The sequence below is a fragment of the Oenanthe melanoleuca genome, chromosome 1 (genome assembly GCF_029582105.1).
Source record: "Oenanthe melanoleuca isolate GR-GAL-2019-014 chromosome 1, OMel1.0, whole genome shotgun sequence".
NCBI lineage: Eukaryota > Metazoa > Chordata > Aves > Passeriformes > Muscicapidae > Oenanthe > Oenanthe melanoleuca.
The window spans coordinates 20,244,229-20,260,730 of record NC_079333.1 but is presented as its reverse complement, the minus strand read 5'-3'; the positions used below and the strand labels follow the sequence as shown (position 1 = coordinate 20,260,730).

Sequence of the window (16,502 nt, the reverse complement as noted above, 5' to 3'; positions counted from 1 at the left end):
AAGAGCACCTGGGGGCAGCCCCAAGCACCTAGGCAAGCGAACTGAGAGAACCTGCACAAAACAGAGTTCTGCTGAGACAGGTTTTGGAGCTCAGTAGCAGAGATTTAGGCATGTATGGGACTCAGGGCAGTTCTCATGGTGTGACATAAAGGTTAGCACTGTGATGGTAGGCAGTAAAGCTAGAAGATGGGTGGAGAAGGGATCCTAGGTTCACAGAATATTCTGAGTTGGAAGGGACCCACAAGGATGTTGCAACAGTCTGTATTTCTATAGATGCATAAATCTCCCAAAGTAATTATGAAGGTTGACAGGTCTATTGCATTTTAGTTCTAAGACCAGAAGTATATGATACATATGATGCATTGCCTGCACGCAGCTTGATTAATCATCTTTCTTACTGGATTGATGGGGAAATCACTTTTATGATGCTGCAGCTTTTCATTCTCTTTATTCTTTCTTCTCTCTGGTTTTGATTTTCCATGTTTAAGAGTTTTCCCTTCCATTTCCTGTAATTTTCCTCTTCATTTTTCTCTGATTTTGCAAGCTGGGATAGGGGCAACATTTTCTTAGTTTAGTAATGGCTCAGGAGGTACATGGTTTCTCCTGGAACTATAATATGACTGCATTTTATTCAGGTTTATTTTAGTTATTGCTCTACATTTAAACATTTATGGGGTTTTATGTTTGGTTTGGGGAGAGGTTTGTATCTCAGGAACATTGATTTTTAACGGAAAGAGCAAATCTGTTGACTTTTTGGTCACATGCATTGTATTTGCTTGCAGGAGCATTCATTTGACTTCCTGATAGTCATCCATTTTAAAATAATTTTGAAAGATTCTCATTGTTGTCAAACAATTTGTTTGCAATAGACTATATCCTACGATTCCTTATATTTTCCTTGTACTTTGTACCCAAAAATTAACTATGTTGCAGATTAGTTACTAACTTCTTGCTAGTACAGATTATTTGGAAAACAACAAGGAGCTAAACTTTTTTTGAACTATATGAATTTTTCAAATTGCCATTTGAATCCTTAAATTTAGCTCAACATATTTAGATGACAATAAACACCAGCTTTCATTCTGTTGCTGGTGTGGGACAGCTACAATTGCCAGAAGAAACCAAAAGAAAATAACATTACTGTAAGTTAGATTATTACAGTATATGACCAATACAGTGCAGTTTACTCTAGATAAAGGTGTATTCAGCTATTGTGGATTGAATTCTTTGTACTTTGTTCTTTTCATACACACACTGCCTTTAATGGAAGGAAATAAAACTTTGGGCTGCAATTGTGAACAACCCAGCTCTTCCTAGTTAGATGCCTCATGCAAGACTCTCAGAAAATTGACAAACACTTAACTTGGAGTCAGCTGTAAAATCAAATGACTTCTAAGTCTCTACATGGCACCACCACAGGAATGAACATTGCATGTGTCTGGCTCACTTCAGAGGTGCACCAGTAACTTGAGCTGTCCTCAAAGCTGTGGCTCAGTCCTGCCCACAGCACGTTCATGTTCTTCCTCCTGTGGCCTTCAGCCTGCCCAGAGATCCCTGCTGGACTGGTACCACTACCCACCTTAGCCAGTGTGGAATAAGCTCATGCTCATGAACTCATGCACAAAAGATGCAGCTGCAGCACACACATCCTGTCTGGAACAGAGGCAGGAATAGCATCCATTTCCTCAAGGTTTCCTACACTCTTCTGTGGTGAATTGTCCCAACATCTCGTTCTGCAAAAATCTGACACATCCTGAAAGTCCATCCTGTATTGCAAAATAAAGCAAGGCCAGAACAAAATAATGCTGGACTACATAATTTAAGAATGCCCTGAAACATATGAGCAGGGGGACTGACATGAAGTCACAGAATCAGTCTTCTAACATATCCTAATTCCGACTCCTTTGCTGTGCAACTTTAATGGGTTTTTTTTTTTAATTGGTTGTGTGCCTATGATACCTAGGTGAATTGAAGGGTAAGTACTGAAGAGCTGATAGCTGATGGGAAAAAGATATAGCACAGTTAAATAAAGTTACTTTATAAGAGACATAATTTAGCTATATATTTGGAAGAAGCTTGGTTTTGGAAAGGGCAGGATGTGAAGGGTGAAGACCTGAGGAACCTTCTGGGAGAGGGGAAAAAGTACTAAGGTATTTTCAGCTCAAGGGAAGACAAATTACAGAGGACTGAACTTTGGTTCCCAGCCCAGAACACACTGAAAGTCATCTCGACAGGCTGGAATAGTCCCTGAAGAATAGACAAAATTTCCCAGCTTTCAATCTGTTGCTTTTATTACGTGTACACACAGGCTGTAGAAAACTGCTGCTGAGAATAGAATCCACCTCTGGTCATTCCCAATGACAGCCATCAAAAGCAAGAGCTGCTTTTCCAATCAAGGAAGCATCTCCTTCTGATACAATGCTAAAAACATACTGTGAGGTCACTGAAGCTTAAAATAGAAAATTTTCAGATTGGAAGCAGTCAAAATGGTAAGGACAGAAACAGGAGAAGACAACTAAATTATTAACATCCCCTCAGATTTCTTCTAGCCAGATAAACTCCTCTGGGAAAAATACAGCATTGATGCCGCACAGGATTCCAAACAAACTTATTTTTTCATTCTCTTTATCAGAGGCAGAATTATTTAATAACTTTCGATTGAAATAGCAAGGTCCAACCCCATATAGGTTGGGTGCTGAGGTACGGAGAGATTTTCCAGGAGCTCAGTGACTCCCGCCTGCGTCGGGCGGGGCTTCATTTTGCTCCTGCCAGCAGCTCCTCAGGGGGTATTCTTCCCCTGGGGTTTCCTGGCAGGGGGCAATGGTAATTGTGGAGGGAGAATGCTGCCTCTGCAGGATCCCAACCCCCCTCGACACACACACATACACGGCGACGATTGGTTTTTAATTAGCCGGTGATGGCTGGAGGCGGTTCGCGCCCCCCGCGTTGCGGGTCTCCCACCCCCTCTCGGGCTGTCGGGGCGGGGGAAAGGCTCCTGCCGCCGGCCCGAGGGGGGAGGAGAAGGGGGAAGCATAGCGTCTGCGGCTCCGCAGGGAAGTCGGTCAGAAAAGACACACTGTGCGGCGGCGAGGACAGAGCGCCCCTTTAGCTCTCTCCACGTGAGCGTCTCCTCCGCTGGTGGGCTTTGCTATAAATGGAGGAGGGATTGCAGCAAGCTCGAGCTAAGCAGCATTTCTGTCTCAATACACAACGTGCTTCTTCCTACGTTTTCTGTTGCAGATGGGGTTCAGCTGAACAAGCCCTCCTCTTGAATCCTGTCGTAAGCACCACCATGCGGGAAACGGGCTGGACCTGCCAGAGGCTGCAGCAACAGCCTGGGCGGCCCTAAGCAGAAGCGACGAGTTCCGTCCTCTTCTCTGGGATGATTTAAAGATTAAATAAGCTGCTTTGTTAGCAACTGGTAAGTGAACGCCCGTGCTTTATCAAGTATAGGTATGTAAAGCCTTGCGCAGGCTGAGTGGATCTTGCGGAGGGTGCCTGATCCCATGACTGGTGCGCCGGGCGTGCTTGCTGCCGAGTTTGCCGGTGTCTCTGCCGCGGGACATGGGACGGCTGTCGGGAGACCGTCCACGGCTGGACACGGCGGATCTCGGAGGTCTCGTCCAGCCCTGATCTTCTTGCGTCATTTCACATGGGAAAGCTTCTGGCTGCAACCTCACGTAGAGTTTGTATGCGTGCTTCCAATTCGAAAATTTCCTTCAGGTGAATGCTGATGGCAGCAGCTGCCAGCAGCATTGTTACTCAATGTAAATTACCGCATATTCAAAGGTAGAGCTGGTTATTTCAATACATTAGCGTTCCTCGGTGAAAGCATTCAAAGAATTAAACTGAATTTCCAGAGGGATTGGAGCCTGCCTCTACAAGCCTCCTTTGAAGAGAACACAATTTTAATCGGTTTGGAGAGCTGGGGAGATGAGACGTCCCAGACCTTTCCCAGAGATTCCTGGGAACTTCACGAGGAAAAAAAAAAAAAAAAATCGCAACGCGGCGGTGTGGCCGGGAGCCGGTTCTCGGTGGGGATGAGCCCGACAGAATCCGAAGTGCCGCCGCCCCCCGCTTTCCCGGCGGCGCTTGGATGCGCCTGATGCCGCAGGCGGCGGCCGGGGGCCGGGGGAGAGGCCGGGCTGAGGCGCTGCCCAGCTCTCTATGCGGGGCCGGGTGTTGCCCGCGGCGGGCAGCCGGGCACCTCCGCACACAGGTAGTTGGCTCCGGGAAGGGGAACCTTGAGAGAGAGAAGGGGCCGCCCGAATTTCCCGGCTGCTTGTGGTGGGCGCGGGGCGGGGTAGCCTCGCGGAGCAGCGCGGCTCGCAGGCCGGGCGGCGGGCGGAGCCGCCCCGGGGCCCCCCGCGGGCGCTGAGTCGCGGCGGGAGGGCGCGCCGCGGGAGGGGAGCGCGGGAAGGGGTGGGGAGATACGGGAGAAGAGGCTGCGGGCCCCGTGCTCGGGGGTGGGCAGGGCTGGGCACGGCGGGCTCGTGCGGGCAGGACAGCCCCGCGCAGGGGGAGCGTCCGGGCGGAGCTGACGGCGGCACGTAAGTAAAATTAGAGGAGAGATTCGTTGCTTCTGCTGAATTGCTTGGGTCGGATAATCCCAGCGTTCTGCCATGGCTGCCGGTCAGGCAGGTTCGGATAAAGGATTGCTCCTAGCGAGGGTACCGAAAGGGAACTGCTGTTTGGAAATGCCGAAGGCCTTGGGGATGGAACAATGGCTTTGTGGGCAGACTTTGCTTTAAGCTATGCAAATCCATTATTTGCATTTTAGGAAAGAGACAAGCACTGGAAGTTTAATGTTTGTTTTTTGGGTTTTGTTTCTGGTTTGTTTTTTGGTTTTTTTCGACTGTTTGGATTATTATTTGGCAGCGGAGGTGGTGTTGGTATTAGAGCAAGTGGTGAAATCAGTCCTCCTGTCCTTTCTCAGAATTTTCAGGGAGACGAGTGGCTCGTCTGTTGAGATTTGTGCCTGTTGTGTTGTTACCCGCCTGAAACTTTCTATCCAGTTTTCTACAGTTTTTCTTTCTTCAGGCTATTCTCGCATAGTGTGACTGCAGGCCTGTTAAGAAAAGAATGAATTTTGTGATGGGATAAGATTACTTATTTTAACCTGGTAATTCAGCTAAACTGTGTGAATATGTTTCAGATAAAAAATAGGAAAATGTTAGAGATAAATGTTATATATATGAAACATTTGTTGTGGAGAGTGCCATGGTACTAGACTGGTCACTGCTAAACTGAAAGAACTAAATTCAGGAAGGTGTTGAAGAAAAAAAAAAAGTGCATGGAGCAGAGTTTCCTACCCATCAACATGCAGTATGTTTTTCTGACTAGATCTCAGAAGTGATATTTCTGAACTAAATTAGTTCTCATTTTGTTTGTAAGACTTCACCAGCTGTAGCTCTGGGTTTTATTCCACTTAAATCTGCTTACGTTTTTTTCCCCAATCTGATGCAGTACCTGCTCCTTTAGCTCATCTCTCTCTGCTGAACTGAAGCACTCCATTAAGTTAGGCTTTAAAGGCAGCAGAGTCAAAGTTGTCTGAGTCTCAGGTCTCCCTGAAGGTCATATTGACTTTTAACAGTCTTCTCCTGCTTGTGGGATGTATGAATCATCCCCTGAGCGTCATGAGTTGCCCAGTGTCCTTATCCCCTCCCTGTTTGCAGGTAGGAGGAAAAATTCTCTCTGGAAGCAGTTGCCAGTTGGGATATGCCTATGGGAGCAGCTGCAGAGAGTTCAGTTGAGACACTAAAATCTGCGAGCTGACAGGAAGATCATCGGTATCTGACTCCTGAGTTACATACAGGTGGGGAAATAGGTGAGCTAGTGTTTTGGCTAGATCAAGGTTCTGTTGGTAAGTACTATGTCTGCTGCTAAATAATGGCTTTAGCAATTACTCAGGGGAATTGCCTAACTGAAGAGGGAAATACACTGGGTGATGTGGTGGCAGATCTCCTTTGCAGTGGGAAGTGCTTGAGATGCTTCTTCTTCTCAAGCCTGATGGCTTATAAGCAGAGGCAGCTTTAGAAGGTTTTTGATGGTTATTTTTTTCCTTAGGTGTTCATTTTTGGATAAAAGCTGTTAGGATAACTTATTTGTGTTATTAGCACTTTTATTTCAGGCTTGTTCTCTTCACTGGTTTCTGAGCATGCTGTGATTAGTGTCTCTTGGTAAAAGTTTGGTTTGTCTTCCCAAGACAGGTTTGGAAAAGTTAACGTAAACCTTCTTTAGGTGATTTGTTGTTTTTTTGTGTGTTGCTTCGTGCGCTCCTGGGTGTTGGCCAGGAAGAGGATGCAATCAAGTAATTTGAAGATAAAAATTGCGAGAGCACCATGAATCTCCATGAGGATGTCTAGACATTAAAAGGGAGTAAAGGCTCTTAGTTTTGGCTTTTTTTTTTTTTTTTTTTTTTTTTTTTTGTTTGTTTGTTTGTTTTTGTTTTTTTTTTTTGTTTTTGTTTTTTGTTTTTACTTGTTCTTCACAGTATAGCTTGAGTTGTAGCACAGGATCTTTGTTTGTTTGTCTTTTTGTAAGTTAACATTAAGGTTATTTTACTTACAAGCATTAAAAGGTTGGTTTTGCTTTGTGTGTGAGGTGTTCTGCCTTAGCTCCCTGATTAAATGCATTTTAGGAATGGGCTCGGGATTTCTTGAAATACCCTTTTTTACAGTCAGCTTTCCCTGCAGATGTTTGCACTGTTTCAATTAAATCAGTTGAAGTGTGCACTGTGTGTTGAGGAAGAGTTTAGTTTTTCAAGTTTATGACATGTAATTTGTCATTCATTTGAACAATTCATTCATCAGTTTCTCTAGACTTACAGGTAAGCTATATAATAATAACTGAATAACTAATTTATGGTGTAATCGAATGTACAGAATTTCTTCCTTTTTCAGGGTCTGTTTTCTACTGTTTATTTACTCAAAATACCAGAAGCTTTGTTGCAGAACAACCCTCCCCGAACCTCCCGTTTATTCCACTTTCTTCTACTTTTGCTGTGTTGCATATGGTTGCTTGTGTACTCATTCACACTCTTCACGTTTCAAGGGAAATGAAAATAAAGCTACTCATACATAGTATTTGCTGTGTGAGTTTCCTAAAAGTTAAGTTTTGTCTTCCTTCCAGAAGAGCCTAAAACCTGATCTTTTCTTGATTTGATGTATATTGAGGTCTAGAGGAGAGCAGGATGTGCATGTCCTTGTTTTCTTTGTAAGTCGCCTTTCAACAGCTCTCACTTTGCAATTTAATGTATTAGTCGCTGACACCAGTAGTGGTATTTGTACAGAAAGGTTGAAAAATGATGGGCAGTATTAGCTAATGTGGGCTGTGAAGCAGAGCCAGAGAATCTGTGGGTAGCATGCAGTGTTACCACCTTTTGAAAAATGGGTTGGTAAGAATCTGGTAAAGAATGTGGTAAAATACTCTGCTCCAGTACTTCTGTACCTATCATTCTAAAATAGCCTGTAGTTTTAAACTTAATTTTGGTTAGGTGGATTCCCTCTTCAGCCTTCCAAGATGCTTGGTCACTCTTTGGTCTCGAAGGCAAAAATGAGGCCCTGGTATCCTGTGAGGAAGACCCTGTGTATTATCACAGTGTGAACAAATTGTGAATATCTCTGGATAATACCCAACCTTGTGTAGAACTGCTCAGTTATCTACTCCCAATGCTAACAGCAGCAGTAAAACCTGGAATATGGTGTGCCAGGATTTTTTTTTGCATTCTAGTATAAATGAAGAACCAGGAAGACAAGGTAAAAAAATTGAACACCCTTCACTTCCCCTGACTGAGACAGGAAGGCTGGAAAACCTACAGAGCCAGTTGATCTTCCTTTCTGTTAGGAAGGCCAGAATGGAGTAATCTAGGAACTGGTTTTAAGAGCAGGCAGGAGTGAAATGACAGTCTGTCTTAATCACTGAATCTCTGAATATCTGTTGATTTACAGTGCAAGTATCCATTTCCTGAGCTTCTTTTTGGGCCACTAGGAAGTTTTATTTGTGAGGTGTGTGGTTAGTAGTCTTAGATTTCCATAGAATCTTCAATTCACTTTTGAAAGAATAATTTTAGCCCTTGTTGTGAGTGCAGATCAGAAACACTAAAATAAGGATCTGCTTCAGAGCTCAGGAAAGTTCTTTGTTAGACTGGATCTGCAGACTGACATTTGCATTGCAGTTATATCCAGACACTGCTTGTTTCCCCTGCTTTATGGAGTCCTGAGGCTAGCAGTGAAATGAGAATGGTGTAAGGGGCATGAGCTTATCCAAAGCTTTTGCAGAGGTGGGCAGAGGAAATCTGGCCATTTGATAGTCAGTGTGGAATGTGTATGTGTGTATAAGATACAAATTGCATCACATGTGGGATGAGGGAAGAAGTCCCTTTCTCAGAATAAGAAATAACTTGAAACTATGTTTTTGCCATAATTTTTTTTTTCTTGTTTTCCTCATGCAGTTGTAGGTTAACATAGCTCCCTCCTGGGGTGGTAATTTTTGATGATGGATTGCGCTGACAGTTTTTTGCCCTACAGGATGGTGTGTTTGGGGCAAATGACCTGTATTGGAACAGGGACATCCAAGCACAGTGCAAGGCAAGAACCTGTGGGTTTTTTTCACTGCAGTTAAGAGACAGGAATATGTTTGCTGCCCAGGAGCTGTTGGTGAATGAAACCTTGTTCATCATTTGCTGGTTAAAACAGGTATTTTCTGGTTCTTTGAAGTTACGGAACCTGTCAGTCTCGTATCATCCCCTAGTGTCACATCTGAGCACCCTGCAAACATCATCTCTATCTCTGCAGTGCTGCAGGTAGTCTGAAGTTGATGTGTGGGACTGAGACCAGGAGGAGGTTAGTGGTGTAGATGGGAGATAGACTGTAAGGTTTGTTTGAACACAACATTTGCACAAGATTAAGTGGAGCCATAATATTAAACCCACTTGATGAAGCATGGGAACAAGTTAGGATTTGTCTAGATTGCTGAACATGCACAAGATTTGCTAGCATGTGGTAGCTAGTCTTGATCATGCCCCTAGTATGGACAAGTTATTGCCTTCTCATTTTATATCTGGGAAAAGCCTGGGTCTGAATTTTTTTTTTTTGTTTTGTTTTTTGGTTTTTTGGTTTTTTGGTTTTTTTTTTTTTTTTTTTTTTTTTTTTTTTTTTTTGTTTTTTTTTTGGGGTTTTTTTTTTGATTTTTTTTTGTTTTGTTTTTTGTTTTGTTTTCCTCTGCAGGAGACTGTTAAAACTATGGCTAGCTTTCCTTGCTGAAATGTATTTAATAAGGCAGGGTGTCACTTGTCTCAAAGCTCTGTAAGCCCGTCCTTCACCTCCTCCCAGTTTTAATGGCAGTTTTAATTTTCCATTCTCAGAAAGTAGGTGTGTGTGGGTATGGGTGGACAAGGGGAATGAAATACAAAATGGCCATGAAATGCTGTCCCTAAATAATCTGCTGTCATCTGCTGTCACTGCCAGAGACAGAACTGGTCTAGATAGACACTGGTCTGACACAGCAGAGTGTTTCTTGTGCTTTCATTGCTCGCCTTATGCTGTGGAGCAGAGGCCAGGTGTGTAAACTGGGTTTTGAGTAGCCAGGTGATTAAAATGCTGGTTAGTGTACATACCATTAATACAGTTTCTCAAGAGTACTGCTTTTTCTTGCAGTGCATGCTAAGGAATTAGTTACTTCATTTTCTTTGAAACAATTTGAATGGAACAGTTATTTTCATTCTTCTGTGCTGATGGTACTCTATAATTTGTTTTCAGCTTGGGACATAGGTTCTTAGAAGGCTTATCTTGCAGCTAAGGTAGGTTCTGTATTAAAGATTTGTAACATAAATAGAAAATGTTGTTCAGAGCTTTGCAGAAAGAAATGTAAAGTGAAATAGAGTGTCTCATTCTTAAATTTTCACAGAGAACAGTACTTAAAATAAATACTCGTTAGTGTCGAAGTGACTTTTGAAGCTAGGTGACTGAAGTCAGCTAACACTACCTGTTAAGTGGTTGAAAGGGTATCTAAATTGTGTTGAACTTCATACAACTCTTTTGGGAAGTTTTGACACTTACATGTTTGTACAAGGCATTTCAAAATCCAAGCACTTTTTTCCTCTCAGTGGCTAGAAGCTCTTCTGATACTTCTACCACACAGTTGTGTGACAAGATAAAATGAAACTGTATTTTTGATGTCCTTTTGTTGCATGTACTTTCTGATGTTTAATGAAAAATTAATTTGTAGGGTTTCTTTGTTGTACGCAGTTGGGTGTTTATTTCTGTAAAACTTGAGGAGGTCTCCAACACATTAAGTTCCTAATCCTTTGCATTGCATTAGCTAAGGGTTTCAGAAGTTCTGTAGGGAAGGAAAGAAAGGGCATGCATGTGCACAAACAGGGTATAGTTGCATAAATCTCATTTCATGCTGAGAACACATGTGATAAAACAGAACAAAAAGCCTTTTACTATATGGCATTTCGTGCTCTAACGGAGTTCTGTGTTGTCTGTGGCATGTATAGCAATCTGATAGGATGTGGTGGAGCTGGAGGCTGAGCTGCATTTGGCGTGGTCAGAGTAGCAAGAAAAGATGTCAGTAGGCAACACAGCAGCTGTAGTGTGTATTGCTCTAGAGGACTTTCAAGTTTTATGCTAAAGGAAATACAGGACTTCGTTTTCTCACTGGTGCAGCATGGGCCAGTTTGGTTATGGGAGAGCAGATCTGTGCCATGAAATGCATTGCCCTGCTGTGGTCTCACAGGGAAGTGAGCTCTGTCTCCTCACTCTTACTCTCTTGTCATTAGAGGAGATACTCTCATGCAGCCCTGAGCATGTCCAGTGCTCAGAAAAGATCAGGTAGGGGAGGATTAGTTAATCTGTTAAAGATACTGTGGTCCTGAAGAAGCTCCATTTTGTTGTAGCATTTAAGGACTTGTGAAACAGAATTGAACAGCAAATCCAGACGCTCTGTTTCACCTACAACAAACCAGATTTGGGTTGTAAAGGAGCAAAACAAACTGGCAAAGGGAGCTGTGATATGCAGGAGAAGTGAAGCCACTGGCCTAGCAGAGACCAAGCTGCGTGTCTTCAGCCTGCCCTCAGTTTCCTGCTTGCCTGGCCTTCTGACTTCTTGCTCTTATCTGGACTTCTAGGCATTTTGGCTGCCCCCAGCAGGAGGGGGGCTGGCTGTGAGACTGGTAAGGAGGATGTGTGGGTGGGGTGACAGGCGCCTTTGACTTCCGTAAGTTTTAGGTATGACTGTCCTTTTCAATTAATTAAAAAAAAAAAAAAAAAAAAAAAAAAAAAACAAAAAGCAAAAGGAAGCAATACATCAGTTTTGGGGAGGAAACCTTCTGTGAAGACTGAGGTCTGAAAGTCTTGTAAATGAGTGTCTCTGTGTAGCACTGAGAAAAGCATATAAGCTTTCCCAGCATGCTGTAGTGACTGATGCAGGCAGCCTTCCTCCCAGACAGATGGCAATTGGAGATTAGCATCAGATATAATTAGCTTTCCTTTTGCATAGGTAAAAAACTGAAGTGCATCATTCAGGGCTGAGCTGCACTGTAAGATGGATCCCCACTAAAAATGTACACTGCAATACAGGCTGTTGTAGTATCATTTTATTGCTCTGAGTATTCAGAAGTACATAAATGAACATGTGCAAACTTTTCTGCAAGGAGCTGAATTCTGTTACAGCAACTAACAGCCTGTGAAGAATTCGAGTTCTGGGTTTACATTGTTTAGCCTGCTCATTTGTTCTTTGTTTTTGTTATGAATTTGATTTCAGTTTTGTTTAAGGAAACACAGTGAATGATACTCTAAATGTTGAACTTAGATATATCTTCATCTGTGTTCCACTTGAGTAGCTCACTACCTTTATATATATGTATATATATTATTTTTGCAGATTTTATGGATGTAGACTCACTGGCAAACTTTCCCATTCAGAAAAGATGCCAGGACTTTACACAGTGTTAAATGTTCTACAGGCCTACATTTTTCTACAGTGCTGTGTATCTTGCAGCTCTCAGTCCTCAGGATATGCAGTGTTTGGATATTCTATGTGGTAGTTTTTCCTTTCACATTTAGGAAACAAAACAAAGCAGTAAAAGCCTTTAGGGGATCAGATACAGGCTCTGATGCAAATGGTACAACAGTTTTTTGTGAGTTCTAAAAGATTTTATGTCCACTGAGCATTTCCATGATTATGAAGTGGCTCATTAGAGCTTTTCTTTACGGGTGCTTTTGTTGTTATTGTAAATAATGTATTTGAGCTTCAGTGTTAAGAAAACAAAGCTGTGTATAAAGAAGGCTTATGAAAATAGTCTTAATGTTTACCATATTCAAGTTTTTCCAGTTTGGCACTGTCAGTTTGGGGTGAGTTTTCTGATAGTAGTTAGCTCTGAAGTTTTGTGTTCTGATTTTCATGATCCAAAGGCAAAGTTAATGCGTTCACTGAGAGCACTGGGAAATGTAAGGCATTAGCATTATCAGAGAAGCTGCTCAAACTGCTGGTGTCCTGCAGATTTCTCTGAGCTGGCAGGATCCCTGCTGTGAGAAGCTTCCAAGATTTTGTGGTAGTGTGGGGTGAGTGCTACCACTTATCTCCATTTTCCTCCCTCCCTGAATTAATTTAGCTTTACACTTTCCACTTTTTTTGCTGCATTTCTGAGACTCCCAGAGCGCTCATCTGCACAGATGCCTTGCAGAAGATTGACTTGAAGAATTTGCTAGTGGGGTAAATTGCATCACAAACAGCTGGAGATTTAGGGAATTTTTTTTTTTTTTGTTTTAGGGGAGTTTTTTGGGGTGGTGGTGGTAGGGTTTTTTGTTTTTGTTTTTTCTTTGACAGTTGAGGTAGGACAGAAAGCAACACAGCAAAAATGAAGAAACAGAATTTGAGGCTCTGCCTACAGACATGTTTGGCATCTTATTTAAATGAAAATTTAATGGTTCAGTTTTGTATGCTGGCTAGGTGCATGTTTACACCTATTTTCTGAGCCTCTTAATCCACCCAAACCTGCTTTATATAACTTGTTCCTTTTTAAAATAGGGTGAAATATTGACAATAAAAAATGCTGTAAAAAGCTGTGCCATGTGATGATGGCAGTCCTAGTGCATTTGAAATTTGTCATGACTGGGGTTTACAAATGTTACTGTGAAAACTAGTCACACAAAAAGCACCTGTTTCTATTTAGGGACAGATTGTGACATCAGGATGGATCAGGATTGATGCTGTTACAGTGAAGTGAGAAAGTAGTCTGATCTACTTGGGATTTATTGTCAGTGTAGATGGGGGAGCATTTAATTCCTCAGGTGCTGGTAGTGAGGCTAGTAAATCAGCCCTCTGTTATCCATTGGGAGGGGAAAAAAAGGCAACAAAAACCCCATCATGTTTTTCCCCATGCCCTTGAGAGCCTGATTTTGTTGCGAGCAGGCTTTGGTGTTGTGGTTTTTTTTTTGTGTATTTAGTTTTCTTGGGTTTTTTTGGGGGGATTTATTTTAACCTGGTGTTGATGTTTGTTCTTTGTTTCCCCCTAACTGACTGGTAGATTTAGTTTTATAATTCAAGCCATTTTAGTGAGAGCTGAGGTTAAATCACTAGCTCCAAATCAGCCAGGATGTTTTGAATATCCTAGGCATTGTTAGAAGACAAAGCGTGTCTTGTTTTAAGGTGAACTTAATGCTGTAGTGAATGTGCCCATATAATAAATACAGCTCAAATTTTCTGGTTGGACCTTTATTTGTTTAGATTGATCATAGTTCCTGAGGAAAAATGTTGAGCCGGATAGGGTTTGTAACTGAACTGTTTTGAAACCTGACTAATTTGCCTTTTTCCGTCCATTTCTGCTTCCACTTTTTTCCATTTTTCTTCTCTCTGGGAAACCTAAGAAGGATTGCTGGTTTGACCTTAATCCTCTGGCTCTGCAAGCACTTGTGGACAAAGAACAGTGGTATGAATGAGTAATTGATTTAATACTGGGTTGCATATATTTCTGTTAATAATTTTCTCTTTTTTCAATCATTGTGTAGTATTTCTGTGGTCTTGGCTTTTTTTCAAAGGAGGTGAAGAAGCGAAACAACTCAAAATCCTGATTTCTTGCAGGAAGAGCAGCTCAGGTTGACTGAAACCTTTCAGTTGGGTGTGTCAAAGTATGAAAAGAAAATAGCCTGAACTCTGGTCCCCAGAACATGTTCCATGGCTTGTTCATATTTCAGTCCCTTCTGGAAAAAGAGCAGAAGGAAAAGGGGAAATAGACTGGGAAGGAGCAGTGTTGTCACCACAGCCTGCAGAAGAGCTGCATGGATTTAGAGTACTCTGTTTCTTTTTTTCATTTATTGTACAGATACCTATGATGTGTAATATATAAATAGCAACCTAGCTTAGGCTGGCTAAAGCTTTAAAGGTTAATCCAGGAGAATGTAAGAGGGCTAGGAAAAGGTCTGGCTCTAAGGTTGCATTACTGACTTTGTGTGGGGGTGTTTAATATTTTTTTTTTTTAAAGATACAGTTAGAACTGTTTGGCTAGAGCTTTGGGAGTTGAGGAAGCAGAGCCATCTGTGCTCAGCTCATACTTGTGTTTGACTTTGCATGCACAGGTTATCTTCTGACCAAACCCCAAATAATTGTTTATGTACTGCACTGCATTTCTGGCTGCTGGCCGTAACAGAAACCGCTTGTCTGTTTTCCAAGTACATGGGAGGAAGAAGGAGGGAAAAGAAGTAAAGTGTGTTGTTGGGAGGGCTGTAGAGGGTCACGACAGGGAAAGCATGTGGAAATGTCTGTTCCCAACTTATGTGTGCCTTTGTATAAATTGTCTGCTTCTTGTCCTCCCTCATCTGCACAAAAACAGGCAAGAAGATGATGCTACGGACTTGATCTCATTGGACCGTAATTATAGGCAAGATATCTGGAAATTTGTGACACTTAAAAAGCACCAGTGAGGTGAAAATCCAGTAGTTACTATTCTCTTGCCTCTCAAAGCTGCAAGTTGGATTTGGATCTATCCAGGGCTGACTTTGAAGCTTGAGTTAGCAGTGTTTAACTGTGTGTCTATTATTGGAATGAGTCCTAAGCCATCTTGGAACATTAAAAAATATTATTTTCTATCTTGGAGGGAAAAAATTAAAAACAGCATTTAACAGATAAAAATATTAATCCAGTTACCTCTTTTTTGCGCTTGCAGTTTTAATTGTGTGTCTGTACCATGCTGTGGAGCATGCTGTCACCTTGAGCTGATGCCAGGAATCCACACTGCACTGTGATAATGAGCCAAAATACTAGCTCAGATCTCTAGGGTGGCATAGCAACCCTGTGATAGCCCCAAGCTGGAGGTGGCATGTTCTGCCTCTCAGCAGGGCTAAAGAACTCAGCCTCAGTCAGTTCACTGAAAACTGCTCCAATGTGAGGATCATTTATTGCAGTGGTACCCAATCCCCGTGCTCCCTTGTATTTTGCTCACCAGGATTTTCTGCCAGGATGCACTGGCTGGTGCTTTGTGCTACTGGTTTTCATCTATGGAACTAGTATTTCATGTCATTTAGAAGTGATGTGAAATTTTGCATCCGTAGGCCCAAAAGTGGTATCTCTGTGAAACAATGCATGTAATTGTGGTGTCTCAGAGAACAGGCTCCCAGCATTTTCCTTTGCAGCCAAACTGGGACCTGTTTCAGTAAGCTTTAAAAAGCTTGTAACTTGACCTAGGCTTGTATACATGCTTTTTTGCTCTCCAAGAAAGTCTGATGAGTGCGTGCAGCCTCTAATTTCGTTTGGATTCTGCCCCTGCTGTGGAGTACGTGTAAGAGCTGGGTCCTCAGGCAGAAGGAGAGAAGAAGAGGGAAGGAGTTAACCACTAAACAGATGGCACCTTCTCTCATGCAGTAAGGGCAAGGGAGTATGATCATAGTGATGAGAGTGTAAGTCAGGACATGGAGGTCTTTTGCAACTTTTGCCAAAGCCTCTGTATTGAAGACGTGTTGCCTTTGAAGGTTACAAACTTGGGTTTTTCTGATCTTGTTTGATCTGATAAGGTGAAGACTGTATGGATCTGGAGATAGGGTTTGGAGAGCTTTAGGTGCTGTGTTGTCTGTTCTGCCCAAAAGGCAGAGACAAACTGTGATTGTTCTTGCAGCCTTTGGGGAAGGCAGCTAACCTTCCTCTTCCACCAGATGTGCTGTCTAGGTAAACTAGTATTAGGAGGAGATGAAAATATAACAGATTTAACTAGACTTGAAGTCTTTATCAGTATCCTTTAGTCTGTGTGGGATGAGTTTCTGAGATTATAAATACATCTGCACAGCCACACAAGAGGAGAGGTGATGCAGAGATCTTGTCGACTCTGGGCAAAAGCAGACTGAAATCAGGGAAAAATACTAAGTTGCTTTTTAATTTTGCTTGGTCCAACAGTCAGTTTTGCTCTGCAGAACAAAGACCAGTGTCTATTATCAAAAGACAAAAACGGAATAAAAGAATTCTGAATTGTCCACAAAGTAATAAATGTATTGCTGTCTCTTGGGGTACAG

At 42.4% G+C, this 16,502-nt stretch overlaps 1 protein-coding gene across 11 annotated transcripts in view; it reads left to right on the top strand.

Annotated features, from left to right (window-relative positions):
* The window catches only part of ST3GAL6 (ST3 beta-galactoside alpha-2,3-sialyltransferase 6), an 84,999-nt gene that overhangs the window by 39,348 nt on the left and 29,149 nt on the right, over positions 1–16,502 (top strand). For 2 of the 11 annotated variants that reach the window (XM_056497497.1, XM_056497515.1), the window contains one exon: positions 3,241–4,219. In XM_056497497.1, the coding sequence (XP_056353472.1) occupies positions 4,168–4,219 (52 nt within the window). In that variant the 5' untranslated portion in view covers positions 3,241–4,167. Of the gene's footprint in view, positions 1–1,945; positions 4,220–4,470; positions 4,633–5,675; positions 5,816–9,639; positions 9,800–16,502 lie in introns of those variants that run through there. The other 9 variants (XM_056497505.1, XM_056497489.1, XM_056497546.1 and 6 more) reach the window with 9 other exon arrangements.